Source organism: Malania oleifera, chromosome 4 (genome assembly GCF_029873635.1).
Source record: "Malania oleifera isolate guangnan ecotype guangnan chromosome 4, ASM2987363v1, whole genome shotgun sequence".
Classification (NCBI taxonomy): domain Eukaryota; kingdom Viridiplantae; phylum Streptophyta; class Magnoliopsida; order Santalales; family Ximeniaceae; genus Malania; species Malania oleifera.
In genome coordinates, this window is record NC_080420.1 from 95,839,594 (window position 1) to 95,857,001 (window position 17,408).

Sequence of the window (17,408 nt, forward strand, 5' to 3'; positions counted from 1 at the left end):
CACTGCTAGAAAGTCTTGGAAGTTGGCGACAGGGACTCGCAAGGAAGCCCTAGTAAGACTTGCGACCACCATCAAATCTCCCTATTGCCTCACAGCCTACTTTGCCTTTGTCGCTGGAAATCGCAAGCTTACTCATCAGCAACATTAGCTATGCTTGAAGCATCTTTTGCCAAAGCAACCTATTCTCTGTTGAAGTCATTTCGAAGCTTTCTCTGAGTTCTCTCTCGCTTGAATTTTTTGGTTTTTTCTCAATGATGGGCCTCTCTCTCTCGCGCGCGAAACAACTCTCTCACTCTCACACAAAATTGACCATGGCTGTGCTGGCAGTAGACAATGTTAAGGCACTCAGTGCAGGTTAAAGGTAAATCCTTCGATGAGTTTAGAGGAGGGCGAAACCACGTTTTTGTGTGTGCTTGAGAACAACATTTCCTGGAATAGGTGGATTAAGTCTTTGAAGGAGGCAGCTTCATGGGTTGCTGATGGATTGTTACCTTTCGTTTGGCTGGTTAGGGGATCCAGAAATATTCACAAGGGAAATCTTCTTTGCTGGATGATGATTAGATGGACGAGGGTGGGGAAGTTTTTGGAGCTAGGATTGAGGGGGGAGAGAAAAAAGTTTTTGGTGTTCATTCTTGGAGGTTAAATGGTATTGGATGGCGAAGCTTTGCGATTGGGTTCTGTGATTTTGCAAAGGAGTTTCATCCCAAGCTTGAAGGAGCAGGTGTTGCAAGTTTGTCAACTCCCAAATCATGGAGGCAGGTGGTTTCTGAAGAGAAGGTAGGTGAAAGCTGTGTTAGCAGTACAAAAACATAGAACTTATGTTTTCAGTGTGGAGGAGAGCTGCATTTGAAGGAATCTAGATCAACGACTCTAGTTGCTTGTGTTGACCTTATTGGTCACGCCCGGTTTTGATTATGACAAATACTCATTGTATCTAATGAGTAGTTGAGTTTTTGTGCAGGAATCAAGAATGATAAGATCAAGATGCGCACAAAGCAAGAAAGGCTTGAAGACAATTTCATAAACTCTTAATTATAATATTTTCCAGTGAAATTTTCTGTAATAGTAATTAGGGTTTTTCGGTTTGTAATAAGCTCACACACATCACATGAATGATTTACTTTGTAAGCTCAAACCGAACCATAGAAAGATCTTAGGGTGTACCTTCGGTCGACCGACACCGGACTTTTTCGGTGTCTTCAAAATTGGACCCCAAGTGACCTTAGGACACTCACCTTTGCACTTGTATGTAATAGGCACTTGAATAAGGTTTTTATGTTGCAAGAAGGGACCGAAATGCACACTTGGTGCACCTTCGGTCGACCGGCCAACTCAGTTAAAATTGGCCTGGTCGACCGAAACCGGTCCGGGTCAACTATTTGACCCGGTCCCGGTCGACCGACCCCTTATAGGTCATTTGACCTCGGTCGACCGAACACCCTGAGAGTCAACATTTTGACCTCCCGGTCGACCGACAAAAATTGTACTCCAACTACTTGGTCGACCGAAGGGTCTTGGGAAAATTCCCAACAACCCGGTCGACCGAGCCGAGCAGTTCAAAAAGGCCTCGGTCGACCGAACCGCGGTATTTTTGAAAATCGCCCTTTTCCGGTCTACTGACCACTCAGTTCAAAATGCTCCCGGTCGACCGAGCTACTTGAGTCCTGGTCGACCGAACCACTTTTGGTCGACCGGACCTCTCGGGTTGTTCCCATTTTTACCGTGGTTAATATTTTTCTAAACAGGGTTAAAATGCATTAAACTCCATTAAACTTTTCTAATAATACCCTATAGGTCCCCAACGGTCATATTTTCTCCCTTGCCTATATATATGTCTTCATTTGCAAAGATTAAGGGGGATTAGCCACTTTGATTAGGGAAAATTCTTTGAAAATCCAAAACCCTATAATACTCATTCTTAAGCCTCCTACACTCATACTTACCTTCTCATACAAATTAAACCCTTTGTAAGTTGATTGAGTGCTAGTCTAAGTAGGTTTGCTCTCCCATTCATATTTGATTGTTTTATTATCCTTGAGAGCTAAACCTTGAGTATTCTTAGGGGACTTTATTAATAAGTCTATCCTAAGAAAACTTTGATAGATCTTCTAAGATTTGCACCTCCATTGCAACATCTTAAGAAGATAGTATTTGTATTTTGGTTGCAAAACATTTTCAAATATCTACTGTGTTATTAATCTTGAAAATATTTGATGAGATATTTGATAGTGTGATAAAATCTTTGTTGCAATACTCGTTAACTCATATATCTTTTGCTGAATACAAAGATTGAATATCCTTTTGCAAACCAAACTTATACGTTGCTAGAGCTTCATATACATATGTGTATTGAGAAAACTTGTTGATTGAAATATATGAAGTCTGGATGATATCTTTGTTTGAGCACTTAGATTGAATATCCTGTGATACAAAGATCATTTAGGTTTGCACTCTCACGCACTCATTACAACGATAGTAAATCTATTTGAGAGTTGACATCTTAGACCACACTGAGCTTACAAATTAATTCATATTTGTGGTGTATATTATTGCGCGAATTTGGGTACATATCTGCTTTACTTGAAAGCACAATCACTGTACCATTTCATTGTAATACACTTTGGTTGTATTTCCAGGCACGGGCCTGAAGAGGGAGACTAGCCCTGGAATAGTCCCGGATTGGCTTAGACCCGGTTAGGAAAGCTAGGTGCGTCGTCCTGTTAAGGCGTGTAGGTTGAGGTCAGCCCCGCTAATTGACCTGGTTAAGGTTGAGGTCAGCCCTGTGTTAATTTGACCTGGTTGTAAACGGTGACGCTCCACCCTTAAGTGAGCTCTTAGTGGAATCCTCTAGCTTGCGAGCTTGAGGCGGGGACGTAGGCACGATTGGCCGAACCCCGATAACATATCGTGTGTTTATTTATATTTCCGCACTTTATATTAGCCGCACATGTATGTTATGGGTGAATGATGCGTATGACTTAAATTTCACATTATACTTATCTACGCATTTGGAAATTGAATAGGCAGACCCTAGGTTGTGTATATACTGCTGTTTATCCGGCTTAACCTAGGTGATAAATTTTAAAATTCTAATTCACCCCCCCTCTTGGGAATACACCAATTCTAACAGCTTGTCTGGAGGAGATTATCCAAGAGGAAGTAGTGTGCAGGGCTCCAGTAATCGCTGCAAGTTCAAAGAGACAGCTTGTGTTGCAATCAGGGAAGATGAGGGAAGAAGGTTGGGCTGGGACAGCTGGCTCTCATTTTGGACTTGGGCCAGGTATGTGAGAAAGGTGGGGCTTCTTTTTTTGGCAATTTTGGGCCATTTACTAGAGCAGGACCAATGTTGAAATAATAAATCTATGGACCTCTCTTTGGTTTCTAAAGAGGGATCCCCCAACAGGGGAATACTTAGTTGGGTCTTGCCTCTAAGGAAGGCCCGGCACAAGGTTATGGAAGTTCAGGCCCCTCCCATGCCTGATCCTATCATCAACCTGGTTCATTTCCCTGGCCAATTGTAGAAGTCAGACAAGGAGGACATGGATATACAGCCAGTTAACGATTTCCAAACTCCTCTTTTAATTCTTCAAGACAAACAAAAAGAGACTCAGCATTCAGTGTGTCATCATGATGATTTTAGTATGGTTTCGAGAACAGGTTGGGAAGAAATTGATGATAATAACATAAGCATCAGATCAGTGGTTGATTTGGGTTTCGTAGAGGGGTTAGAGGCTGGTATATCCAGGAGAAATATAAAAACAGAAGATGGATTGGGTACAAAACCTGATGTTTCAGATTTTAATTTTGAAAAATCTAAGGGCCCTAAGGTCTACGCTCGTCAGAAGGCTGCTCTGATGGGTGCAAAAATGAAGAAATTATATGAAGAGAAGAGAGAGCAATCTGGTTGAGATAAGGCCAAAGTATATAAGGAGAGATTCTGCAGGCGAGTTGAGTATCGTGGAAGATGCACTAGATAAGTTTGGATACAGGAAGTAAAGGAGTGTGCAAAGGAAAGGATGTTAAGAAATAGGGAGATTTTTCTGATAATGATAGTGATAACTTTAGTGAGTTTGAGTGTGATTGGGGGGGGGGGGGGGGGGGGGGGGCACAATATTTTTATTTTTATTATACATGCGATGGGGGGGGGGGGTTAGATGAGATTTGAGAACAATATGTTTATGTTTCTGATTCCTGCGATGATCTCGGGGACCTATCATATGTTCATCCAGCCCTGTGGAAGGATTGTAGAGGGTTTCGATTTTTGAAGACAATGCTTTGGGTAATAACTTGCTATGCAATGATGGAATTTTAACTGCACCAGTGGAAGTGATTCCTAGGAAGGGTATAGAAGCGCAAGAGATATTGGATAAATTGGATTTTAAAATGTGAGATGCTCGAGGAACAGAAGTGCATTTTGTTGGGGGTAAAGTACGAAGTGAAGAAGGATCAGTCATCAAAAGAAGCTAGCAAATCTTAAGTGCTCGGTGAGTTACAACGGCAAGGGATTGGAAAGGGGTTTTCTTGGTTAATTGCTCTTTTTGTTTTATCGCTTTATCTTTATTTTTATTTATTTATTTATTTATTTTGTATTTGTTGTTTTATTTTTTTGGGGGCAGATTTCTTGCCCCCTTGCATTGTAACTTCTCTTTCTCAATCTAATACTATTCTTTTATTATTAAAAAAATATGAGGTCTAGAATGAGAAAACTGAGGTTCTGGCTGTCATTTCTTTGGGGTATAATTGGTTTAAGAGTTAGGAAACTCCCTCCTTAAATGCCTCTCTTGTCCACACCCAGAGCACTTCAAAACCTTGCAGAGTTGGTTCACACTTTGAAGCCTCTTTTGGGCTCTTTCTTGGACCTCTTTTAAATTTTCAGCATAATCAACAGCATCAGCAGTGGGCCTTGGTTTGTTAGAGAAATGCACAAGGTCAACAACCTTATTCAGATTTCTACCATACACCACCTGAAAATGACTTGACCCGTATATCTATTAATGGTGCTGTTATAAGCAAATTCAGCTTGCAGTAAGCTCAAATCCTATTGCTGAATATTGTCCTTTGCAAGGCACCGCAATAAATTCCCCAAAATTCTGTTCACCACTTCAGTTTCCCATCTGTTTGAGGGTGATAGGTGCTGCTGTATTGCAATTTTATAGCCAATAACTTCCGTAAGGTCTTCTAAAAATCGCTGAGGAACCTTGTGTCCCAATCAGATGTGACAGTCGTCGGTACTCCATGTAATCTGACCACTTCCCAAATGAACAGAGTTGCTACATGGGTTGTGTCCAATATCCTTTTGCATGCAATAAAGTGAGTCATCTTTGAAAACTGATCCACCAACTACAAAGACGAAGTCTAACACCCCCATTTTTTTTAGTTGCAATCTGAGCACAAAATCCATGCTAACATCAACCCACAGGGCTGTAGGTATTGGTAAAGGAGTGTAAAGACCTGTATTCTGCTGCTGCCCCTTTGAACTTGAGTGTAACACTGATCAACATACTTGTACGCATATCATCGCTTGCAAGGCCGAAAATACCGTTCAGTCACTAAATTTACTGTCTTATCCCCGCAAAAATGGCCTCATAAACCTCCCCTATGCAATTCAGAAATCAAGTATTCCCTCAACGAACCTTCAGGAATGCATAGCTTAACCCTTGAACGCATACCCATCTTTCACCACAAATTCTGCACACGCATCATGATCCCTAGTTGCAAAGAATTCCAAGAAAATAAGGGTCATGTTTGTATTGTTCCTTGATCAATTCCAACCCAACAATACTAGTAACATAGTTTTTAGCAAATATGCCCTTCTACCCAGTGCATCTGCCACCTTATTTTGCAATCCAGCTTTATCTGTCTATGTGAAAGTGAAAATGCCACCCGTTTAGCATGCCTCTGACTTAGCTTCTTTTGGGAATTGAGATATCTCAATGCTTCTTGGTCAAAATTTAGAATAAATTTCCTTCAAATAAGGTAACACCGCCAGAATTTCAATTCTTGACAAGCCTTGTAGAGTTTCTCTCTAAAATGAGCCACTGATCTTCCTTCTTGACTCAAGACACCCAATTCCAATCTAATGATCACAATCAACTTCAAAGAGCTTATCAAAGTCAAGGCCAAAATCGGCACTTGGGTCATCATCTTCTTTATCTCCTCAAAGCTCTCTACAGCTTCTGTTGTTCAATTGAACTTCCCTCCTTTGACACATTCAGTGACGGGAGTGACTATAGTGTTGAAATTCCAGTTAAATCTCGTGTAAATGTGGCCAAACCATGAAAACTTCTGATCTCTGTAATTGTTCTTGGAGTAGGCCAGCTGGCTATTGCTTTGATCAACTTCTATTCCCTTTGTGAAACAATTAAACCCGAGAACTCCAACCTGTCCACCATTGATCTGCATTTTGTTATGTTGGCATTAAGCTGATTTTGCTTCAAAGCTGTTGGGTATCCCTCAAATGGTTAACATGACATTGCTTCTGTGTTGTACACCAAAATATCATCAAAATAAACAATAGCAAACTTCCCAATGAAAGGTCGTTACCTGATTCTGAAGGTACTAGGTGCATTGAACAACCCAAAGAGCATGACCAGCCACTCATAGAGCCCTTTCTTGGTTTAAAGGCTGTTTTCCACTCACCTCCAAGCCCAATTCTGATTTGGTGATAACCACTCTTCAAGTCAATCTTGAAATAACACTAAGATCCAGATAGTACGTAAAGCATATCATGCATTCTTGGAATAGGAAACATGTATTTAATGGTAATTTTGCTGATAGCCTTGCTGTCCACACACATTCTTCAAGCTCCATCCTTCTTAGGAATGAGTAAAGTTGGTACAGCACAAGGACTTAGGCTTTATTGAATAAATCCCTTTCTAAGAAGTTCCATAACCTGCTTTTGAAGCTCTTCATGCTCCTTTGGGCTCATTCAATAGTCGGGCAAATTAGGTAATGTAGCACCTGGTAAAAGTTCAATTTTATGTTGTATATCCCTCATGGGAGGAAGCCCATCAAGTAACACATCTGGCATCACATTTTTGAACTCATCAAAAATCTCCTCGACATCATTTGGGAACACAAATTGCTTCTTAGATTCCTTTTGAAGAAGATGTAACCCAGCCCACTTTCATTTTTTTAGCAAAACCCTTCTTGTTTAGGAGCGGGTGAACAGCCATTTTCTCGCCTCTAAACATCATCGTCCTTCATCAGTTTAAACACTAGCTTCTTTTTCTCACCGTCTTTAATAAAAAAATGAGTAAGTGTTCTTGATACCATCATGGATTGTGCCTCTATCATATTGCCAAGGCCACTCAAGAAGAATATGACATGCATCCATAGGAGCCACAACACAATAAACAGATTTCATGAAGGAACCGATTGAGAAATTGACAAGGCATCTCAAAGAGACGATTGCCTCATTTCCTTTATTGAACCATAGAATGTGGTATGGCTGTTGATGTCTCTCTTTTCTCAATCCCAGCTTGTCTACCTTCTCTTGACAAACCAGGTTCTCACTGCTCCCACTATCAATTATCAAGTTGCAAAGCTTTCCACCCGCTGTGCCTCTAGTTCAAATGATATTTTTATGTTGCCGTGTGTCGCTATTGGCTAGAGGAGAAAGTAATGACCTTCAAATGACTAAAGACTCACCAAGGACATCACCCTCAATCCCTTCTTCTGCCACATCATTTTCAGCTTCTAGTTGCTGCTTTTGGTCCTCAAGAATTGCAGTTTTTTCTTCACAGGCAGCCTCTTGATCCTCAGCAAGGCTAACTCTGCCTGCAGCCTTCTTTGGACACTCATTGGACCCGTGGCCAATATCGAAGCATCTATAGCATTTCACCCTGTTTTCCCCTGGTTTACTTGGGCCTGTTTTACCACTATTATCACTGGTTGGTTGGTTAGCACGCAGAAGGGCTGCTGTCCTAGTTGGTGCACCACTGTTGTGTTCTATCTCAAGCTTCTTAGGCATGTTGCGGGTAAGTTGTGACTCAACCTTTAGTGCAAGATGATAGGCATCACCACCTTATAAAGCCTCTGCAAGCTTACTTGTCTGTATGGTCATTTTGAGACCATTCATATAGTGACTAACCCATTGAGCGTCAGTTTCGGCAAGATTGCACCTCATTGAAAGCCTATGAAACTCTTGGGTGGTCTTTGACTGGTTTCTAATGATGCCTCGCGTTTTGAACCCTTTGGTACAAGGGTTTGCTCATAATCTTGGGGTAGGAAATTTAATTGATTAAATCGGAGTAATGGGTAGCGTAACGTAACGGTAGTAGGTGTAATAGGAAGCGGGAGTAGCAGATGTTTCATAACGGAAAGCATATGTAACAACAGTGAATTTTTTTTAAGCACACACAACCTTGTGCATATTAGTGTATTTGCATGGCTTAAGCTTTTAGCCCTTCTTCGAAAGATTTTTAGTGTATTTTGGATCCTTTAGTTCAACTAAGTTGTTTGGAAAGGACAAGAAGTTTACATTTGTTTTAAACCACCATTAATAGATGTGTGTGTATTTATACTTTCTCATTGTTCTTGTGCGTTATAAATTCTTATGTGTACTAAATTGATTAATAAAACAAAATACATTATACACTCAATAAGACACATAAGACAAATGAATAATACAAAGATACAATAACAAGAAAAGAAAAGAAGGTTGAAGACTTGAAGTTGAAAAATATAGAATATAAATGTCAAATTGCTAATATTATCAAAATAAAATATTTTTTTTAACAAGTTAGTATTTTCAAATTGTTAATGAATGCATCTCTTGTGATTATTTAAAAAATAGTAAATTTTGTATCATTATCATCCTCATTATAATCTTTTCGCCCTCTCGTCACATAGTATATTGAGAATGATTTATCAAAGGAGGGGAAAAACAATAGTGAGAAACAAAATCAAAAAAATAAATAATTTTTTTTGGCATAACAGTCCTGTAGACGTTACGTAACGGCTGTAGCGGCCTTTACATAATGGCTGTAGCGGCCTTTACATAACGGTTGCATCCCATAATGGCCACTACGCCTTTGATTTTTCTTCCCACCGATTTTGATGTGTGTAACGATATCAGGAACCCCAAAAACTGTACCATAACGGCATTACGTAACGGTTGTGGCTGTTATTTAAAACCATAGGAATTTAGTGGTTTTTTGGGTGCATACTTTCGTTGTTGCTACAAACCTCAAGCATTTGCTGAAATTCCACCCTTCTACAAGTAATCCCAATATTGAAAATGAGAGCTTCATTGTCTGGTCTCTATAGAAGGAAACTATTGCTCCATGTGGATCTCGGAGTACGACTTTCTTTTGAAAGCAGTCAACAAGTGCATGGCAAATATATAATCACTCCATTCCCAGGATTACATCATAATCCATAATATCCATGATTAGAAGGTCAACTGCATCAATTTGTATAATGCAGTTCCGGCATACCTAGCCACATTTAAAGCTTTTCCCATGGGTCAAGCAACACCACAGCACACTACTCATATGTTCGGATTCTAAATTCAATATATTAGCAAAGGATGCAGAGATGTAGGAGTAGGCAGAACTAGAATCAAATAAGACTTGCTGTTATTGTCTAAAAGAATCATACTTCCTGCTGCATTGCTTGCTTCCTCATCCAGTCATTCTCTATTCTAAGGTGGGGACGTATGACGGTATGAACTCTCCCTTGCACCTTATTCTCTAACTCCTTCCGCTTCCCCTTATATGAAGCTAGGAAAACTCAAACTAGTGAAGGATATGGTTGACAAGGTCAGGAACAAGGAAACTGAGTTGCCAGTTGTATTCTTTGCAGTTTAATTGAAAATTGGGATTTAGGATACTCCATCCTTATACGCCCTGCAAGTCCACACACATGCACTTCAAACCCTATGGATTGGGCCACCAGTTTGAGCACTTTGCTAGCTTTAACCCTGTTTTGCTTAATGAAGACTTCGGTGTCCTGTTCTACAAAAACAGCCCTTTATGCTATTTTGTAGGGGCGTTCATAGAACCAGCCAACCTGATCCATTCCAATCCAAACTGCCTACAAAGAATTGTTTTCAAAATATTTGGATTGGGTAGTGCATTGTAATTCTATACAAACCAAACATTTGGGTCGGATGAAAAATAAAGGCTGCAAACCACCCTACCCAAACCAACCCACATATAATGGCAAAAAGGTTAAAGAAACAACAAAAATAAAGGAAGAGAAGGTTGAATGTTGCTTATTGTGGGTGTTGCTTTAATTTTAAGGCTCTTTAGAGAAACTTTTTCCAGTTCAATTTCTATGTTTCGAGCCATTAAAGACTTAAGTTACTTGCATGTGTTTTGCAAAATTTGAATTTTACCAATACCTTTCTATGTTATTTGTTTCTTGAAAAAAAATAAAAATAAAAATAAAACATCACCTTGACCCAATTCACCCGAGTATCAAACCGATCCAAATCAATTCAAATCACATCAACTACTGTTCAATTTAGGTTTTATTTTTTCTCAAACTGACCTAATCAATTTATTTGGAAATTTGAGCTCAACCTAACCGACGAACAATCCTATAACCTATTATATCTCCAAAACTCTCAATTCTTAAAGCAACAAGTTTAGACCTAATATTAGACCTTGGTCCCCTTTCAAACTTATGAACTTTTAATTCTTCAATATTGATTATTTCTAGTCTAAACCGTGATAATTCAATAAATATGCTTTCATATTTACTAATAGGGAAGTTTCTTTTAGTCAATTGCATAGTTTCCTGTAACTTGGCTTCCCCAAATGCCTTCTGAAAATATTTTTTTCATTGAAAATTGTTTAAAAAACAGTCAAATTCATAGCCTCTAGGCCCTCAACACCTCTGACCTAATTCCCACCAATTGTCAGTCTCACCTCCAAATAGACAAACTGCGATGATGACTCTATACTCCACTGGGCTCTAGCATCTTGAGGATGTCTAAGAAGTTTCTTCACCTTCTGCAGCCATTTCTCTGCATCAAAGGGTTTTGGTTTCATACAAAGATGAGAGGGTTTAGTTATTGTTTCAGCATATTCATTTGTTTTTCAACAATTGTCTCTCTTGATACTTGCTTGAGGTTGTTTGTTCAACTGACTTTCTCAATCATTTTGTTGAACCAGCTTGTTGTTTTGAACCATTTTATCTATAGCTTTATTAATGCTCCTTAAGGTTGTATACATTGCACCTAAACTTTGAGATTCCCCTGAAATATTTCTGTTCTGGGTTGAGCCCTACCATGGTGGGGCCTAGGATGTAAAAGCACCCTTTGTCTCATTCTCCTTAAGGGAAAAAAACGTGAAGTGTTTTCATGCAATTGTGAAATATGACCAGACATATCGTCATTTGCAATATTTGTAATTCAAATTATCCTAACTAAACAACTCCGCTAGTCATATCTATTGCACTTATGCACATGATTAAATCCACCTAAAATATCCTACAAATGATTTAAGCACCTGTAACTCAATTTAACCTTTATCATGTCCTCTCATTTTTTAAGGTGCAATGTACCCAAAACTCTTTTACCCGTCTGTCAGGTCCCAATAGACCTTCTTAACCACCTTCCCCCCCCCCCCCCCCCCTCCCCCAAAAAAAAACCTAACTTGTATAAGGATCTCACTATTTTATGATGTGATTTCTTTATGTGCATGCATAATCATAATCATACTGTCATGAACGTACCTCTTATAGTAAGTGATTTCTTTATCTAGATTTACCATGACAACTCTTTCAAACTACTCACATATTCAACTTCATTTCAATATAGTGTATAAGGATCTCAGTATTTTATGATGTGATTTCTTTATGTGCATGCATAATCATAATCATATTTTCATGAACATACCCCTTATAGTAAGTAATTTCTTTATCTAGATTTACCATTACCAAGACAACTCATTGAAACAACTCACACATTCAACTTCGTTTCAATACAGTAGTGCTATCTCAAACGACTCAAATCTCATCTCAAACAAGCGCTGATTGCCAACTTGACCAACCAGTTAACTGCCACTTGAAGAGGAAATAGAAATACCCTCCAGAGATTTAGGGCCTTTCACACAAGGGAGGCACAATCCCTACTTCCTCAAATTTCACAATACCACTGGCACAAACAGCACACAGTACCATATCAGCACATCCAGTTATTTCACACAATAGGAATTCAATATATGCACACATGGTTTATGTCATAGCAAGCAAACATTGTCACACCCTTACAAGGTCAATAACCATAGCAAGTAAATTTACTGCCTACTTAAAATAACACGTAGCTATGAAAACTAAGGAGGACACATGTTGCTATATGTACTAAATACTCAACAAACTAGTTACAAATCCTTTCCTATCAGGATTCAGTTACATGCATGTTTCTGTCATTTTCCTTGAGAAATTTCCATTTTTACGCAAAATCCTTAGAAGAATACATGAATCAATCAACATCTACCTTGATTATCGACTTCTCCAATGTATTTTGAGGTTCCTTTGATTTTCCTGTATTTTTTCTAATTTCCCTCGAATTTTCCGTACTTTTCTTGATTTTTGAAGAAGTTTTCCTCTCCTCCTTCCTCTCTCTTACTCTAAAGCTAGATTTCATAGAAAAAATTAATTCTATACTACTAAGGCTGGAAAGGAGGACAGCAGCTGCTTGCAACTTAGTGGCTCTGCCTTGCTGCTAGCTGTCTACCAACTGTCTAGTACTGGGCTGGAAACATATCAACACAGTAGCAGCTTGCAGCAAATAGGTTGTGCTTTGCTGCCTGCTGCCTGCCAGGAGTGCCCCTCTCTTTTTCTTTTCTTTTTTTCCTCTCATTTCTGCCCCAAACTATGATATCATTTATGGTTTAACATGGGATCTCTTAATTTCCTTCCATCTAAGCCCTCCCTACCACTAATAAATTAAATAAAATTTCAATTTCTATAAACTTAAACTACTTAATTAATGCACAGCATACTAAGCCAAATTTTTATTCAACACAAGAAAGAAGTTATGGAATCACTATAAATTTACCATGGCTTAGAGGGTATGATTATCACATTTACTGCCTGCAAACTTATATTGAGTAATGAATGCATGTAATGGGACGTATCAATGTGGTAATTTAGGATAGTTATTTCTCACATTACTTATATTGGGACATAAACATCCCTTTCTTGAAATTGCCACTTCTATTTCCAAGAAACAATGTGATTGTCACAGGTATTCACTCAGAAGGAACTGATACTTTTTACCGTCAATTCTAGTATTTCAATTCCAGACCAAATAATTTCATCAGTGTTCATTGTCCATGATCATGGAGGTGGCCTCGGCCGATTTGCTAGATGTTCATTCAATAAAGTTGCATGTTCTTGAAATTTATGTAAGATATATGTTCTTGATATTTTGCTGACGGAAGTGCAACGTCATATTCATGCATGCATTTTTTGCCCCCTCCTGCCCATCCCCCTTCTTTATTTTCACTACACAATTCCAAAAGTGTGTGTTTGCCTTACATGGGTGAAATAAGCATATATGGTTGGCAGGCATTGTCAAGTACTAGTTTGTGTATGACTTTGGGAAGAACAATGTGGTTGTGGACACCGACACAAGTATGGGGCTCTTTCATGGATAGTAGAAATTGGAAATAGCAATCTCTTGAAATCTCATTAGAATAAGTTATTTATGTTTGTGTTCATAAATATGTTATTAACTATATTGAAACTATGCAATTTGGTGTGCTCAATTGGGTGTGCTAGGGCTTTTCATTTTTTAATTCAATTGTGTCCGCAATTTAGGCCTTGAGTCTATCTAGATACATATAAATTGTTTGAAACAATTGAACCTTGAGTCTATCTAGATACATGTAAATGTTTCAAACCTTGATACATCATGACACAAGATTTGCAGCCAGGACAAGAGTTACTTTGGTTAATCTGGCTTTTGTTTCAACTTGTCTAAATTGCACTAGATGGTGATCTGCATTTGGCTAGCCATCTTAGAGCTGTTGACTTCTAAAGAGAGCCTGATTTTTCTCTTTTTCTTTCATTTTATTTCATTTTTCTTTCAAAGTAGCACATTTTTTTCACTAATAGCTATTAATGCTTTACACCATACAATTGTTCAAGAAAATATATTTTAAATTTAGAGTATTAATTGACTGTCTTCTATGCGTAGTTTGGAGAACTAATTTAGTTGTGTCTCAGGTTTTTGGACCCAATATTTTTTGGAGATTATCCTGCATCTATGCGTGAAAGAATTGGAGATCAGCTTCCAAAATTCTCTCAGGAAGATAGGGAGTTGCTTGGAAACTCAATAGACTTTGTTGGTTTGAATCATTATACATCAAGATTTATTGCTCATGGAGCAAATAACGGTGAAGAGTTTGACTTTTACCAGGTCCAAGAAACAGAGAGAATTGGTAAGAATGAAGAACTTCTGACTTATGTTCTAATATTTTTCCTTATTTACTAACTTTTTTGTTTCATCATCAGCTGAATGGGAAGGAAGCAAGGTTATTGGTCAAAGGGTATGGGTCTCTTTCTCACTGCATACACATAAACACCTGGTGTATCAAGTTTGGTGCACTCATTCAATTGCATCAGCTTATGGAAAATTTTGCATGGCAGGCAGCATCACCGTGGCTTTATGTAGTTCCTTGGGGCATACGGAAGGTTCTCAATTACATTACACAGAAATACAACAATATACCAATATATATTACTGAAAATGGTATGGGAAATGGTGGCTTACCTGTAATACCAAGTAGTATTGTTTCAAAATAGTTTGCCACTACAGCATGCTCAAGTAGTCACCAAAATGAACTAAGAAGTGGGGCATACCTACCCACAAATATAAATGTGAGTTTAATTGCATGGCCATCTAACAGCACAACAGTTAGTGTAAGAGAAATAACATTTTTATAGGGATGGGAGCGGGCACCTCATTGGCAAATGGATGGACAAACAATCACATTATTTTTTGGGGTCTTAATTCTTACTGTTTCTTGGAGCTTGGAGTAATTAAGTGGGGACCAGCTCACACGATGTAGCAGGCTAATTCGCAGCCTTAACTATTGAAAAGGTTTATAGAATGAATATTACTACTATTAAACTATATATGCTACAATCTGAACTGGGGAATGTGACATAATCAAGATAAGATTAGAAAAGAATCATGAAGTTAAGTAAACTATCTTCTAGATCGTGGCCATTGTTTGGCTGGTGTCGAACCTTTCTTTTGCTACTTTTTCTTGGCCTATAAGATGCATGATTAATGTTTAGGAAATTAGTACCATAAATGAATTTTATCTATCCTCTAGATATATTGCTTATGGATATTTCACCATTTCATAGTTGTCAATATTTCTAATGTTTCTTTTTTTTACCATCCATAGGCATGGACGATGAAGAGGATGATTCTTCCCCACTCCATGAGGTTCTAGATGACAAAATGAGGGTTGGCTACTTCAAGGGTTATCTAGCTGCAGTTGCTCAGGCAATCAAGTAAGTTACTGTTAGTTGTTACCTTTCTGTTGTCTAGATCTATGAATGAATCTCACATTTTCAGTTGACTGGTTGTGTTCATATAATTTGCACACATCATCTTTTTAACGAAGATTGGTTTCTTCACATAATTTTATGCATCCAGATCTTTATATGTACATTGTAAACAATTTGATGCCTGGTCATGCTCTACTGGTTACTAAGCAACATTTTCATGCTTATTTGATTGTTGGTGCACTCCTCCAGGAGCATTTGCGATTAGTTCCAACAAACCTAAGCAGCCAAATAATTATTTTGAGGGTTGCTACTATTATTATGTCAAACACAATGGCAGTTGCATTAGCTATATTGTTGAGATAATGCTAGTACCCTTCATATCTTGTTTTCTGCAGTGATTGGTCACATTTGCAATTAACTGAGCTGAAATCTTATTGTTTCTGATTTTAATTTATCCATGAAATCCGTATACAACCAAGGATTACACATGTACTAAGCTATGAGGTTGTAGGCCAACCATGCATATCAAGCTTTAACAGTAATTTTGACCTCTGGAACCATTGATTTCCTTCCTGGGTTGTATGGTTGGCATGTCACAATTTATGAAACATGCACAAATATTCTATTATATTTATAAGGTAATTATGTGTTCTTGTGCATGCCTGACGATGCTTTTTGCATGTCTAAGGAAACTTTGTTGAGCAAAACAAAGTATGCTTAATCTGCTTTACAATTGAGGTAACTTTGTAAACTCAACAAAGTATGTTTGCATATCCATTTGATTAAGTTTCTATCTGTAAGAGCTTAAAGGTGGATCACTTAGCAGGTTCGTCCATGCCCACAATTTACACAACCTAGGTTCACAAATATTGCTGTGGAGGTAGATGGAAGCTCAGGTTTCTACTTGAATCCTGTGATAATTTATATGCATGTTCTTCACACTTACTAGGAATTATATACTACCCTATTTTATATTTCTGATCTTTAATGTCAAATTACACAAGATGTTGACACATAATTAATTGAATTGACTTCTAATTATGTTCATGCCGTAGATATTGCGGTAGTGAAGTGTGAATGCAAGATGGGAGAAGAAAATATTTGTGCACCACTATTTAAATACATGGGAGTTGGTTTACATTTCACTTTGTGTGGGTAGGTGACAACAGTGTAGAGTAAATACATCCAAACGAGCAAGGCATTAAGCGTTTTTATGTTCTTGTGCTGAATGCATGGGCAGGGATGGAGCTAATGTGAAGGGATACATTGCTTGGTCATTATTGGACAATTTCGAGTGGGGCCAAGGTTATACCAAGCGTTTTGGTTTAGTTTACGTGGACTACAAGAATGGGTTGTCTCGGCACCCAAAATCATCTGCACTTTGGTTCTCGCGGTTCCTGAAAGGTGACAAAGGGAAGCAAGGCAAGGAAGCGTGATGATTTTCATCTTCACTTGTGGACGTGCACCACCTGAAAAAACCCATCCCATCCCTTTTGTCTATTTATGCAACTTGTTTACTGCAGACTCTGTTTTGTGTGAACTTATTTATGTTTCTCTGTAATTGCCAAAACTGTCCTTGATGTTCTCAGTTGCTTCACTCTGTCACAATACTCATTCCTTAAAAATAGAAATGATCAGATTGTGTTGCTTATCAAGTTTATTGCCTAGAGATCAGTCTGCCAGAAAATTGATATGAGAAGATCAGATTTTGGCAAAGGGATGCATCCCTTATTAGAAAACGGGAAAGCTGGGGAGTGCTAGCATTCAAAAGTATTGTTTGCTTCAGCCTAGATCTCACAAATTTATCTCATAACAAAGCCCTTGATTTTCCTATTACATGCACAACGTGAATTGTAACGCCGACATTTTTTCAGGTCAGAATTCCACAAATGGAGGGAGGAAGGGGGGGGGGGGGGGAGGATCCTCTC

The 17,408-nt window shown here is 38.5% G+C and overlaps 1 protein-coding gene across 2 annotated transcripts in view; it reads left to right on the forward strand.

Moving 5' to 3' along the window:
- LOC131152739 (beta-glucosidase 42) overlaps positions 1-17,135 on the forward strand; it is a 109,331-nt gene extending 92,196 nt beyond the window's left edge. Inside the window, exons 9-13 of one of the 2 annotated variants that reach the window (XM_058104592.1) lie at positions 14,185-14,399; positions 14,473-14,507; positions 14,608-14,710; positions 15,375-15,483; positions 16,721-17,135. In XM_058104592.1, coding sequence (XP_057960575.1) covers positions 14,185-14,399; positions 14,473-14,507; positions 14,608-14,710; positions 15,375-15,483; positions 16,721-16,916 — 658 coding nt within the window. In that variant the 3' untranslated portion in view covers positions 16,917-17,135. Of the gene's footprint in view, positions 1-14,184; positions 14,400-14,472; positions 14,508-14,607; positions 14,711-15,374; positions 15,484-16,535 lie in introns of both variants that reach the window. The other variant, XM_058104593.1, reaches the window with a different exon arrangement.
- Positions 17,136-17,408: the final 273 nt, after the last annotated feature.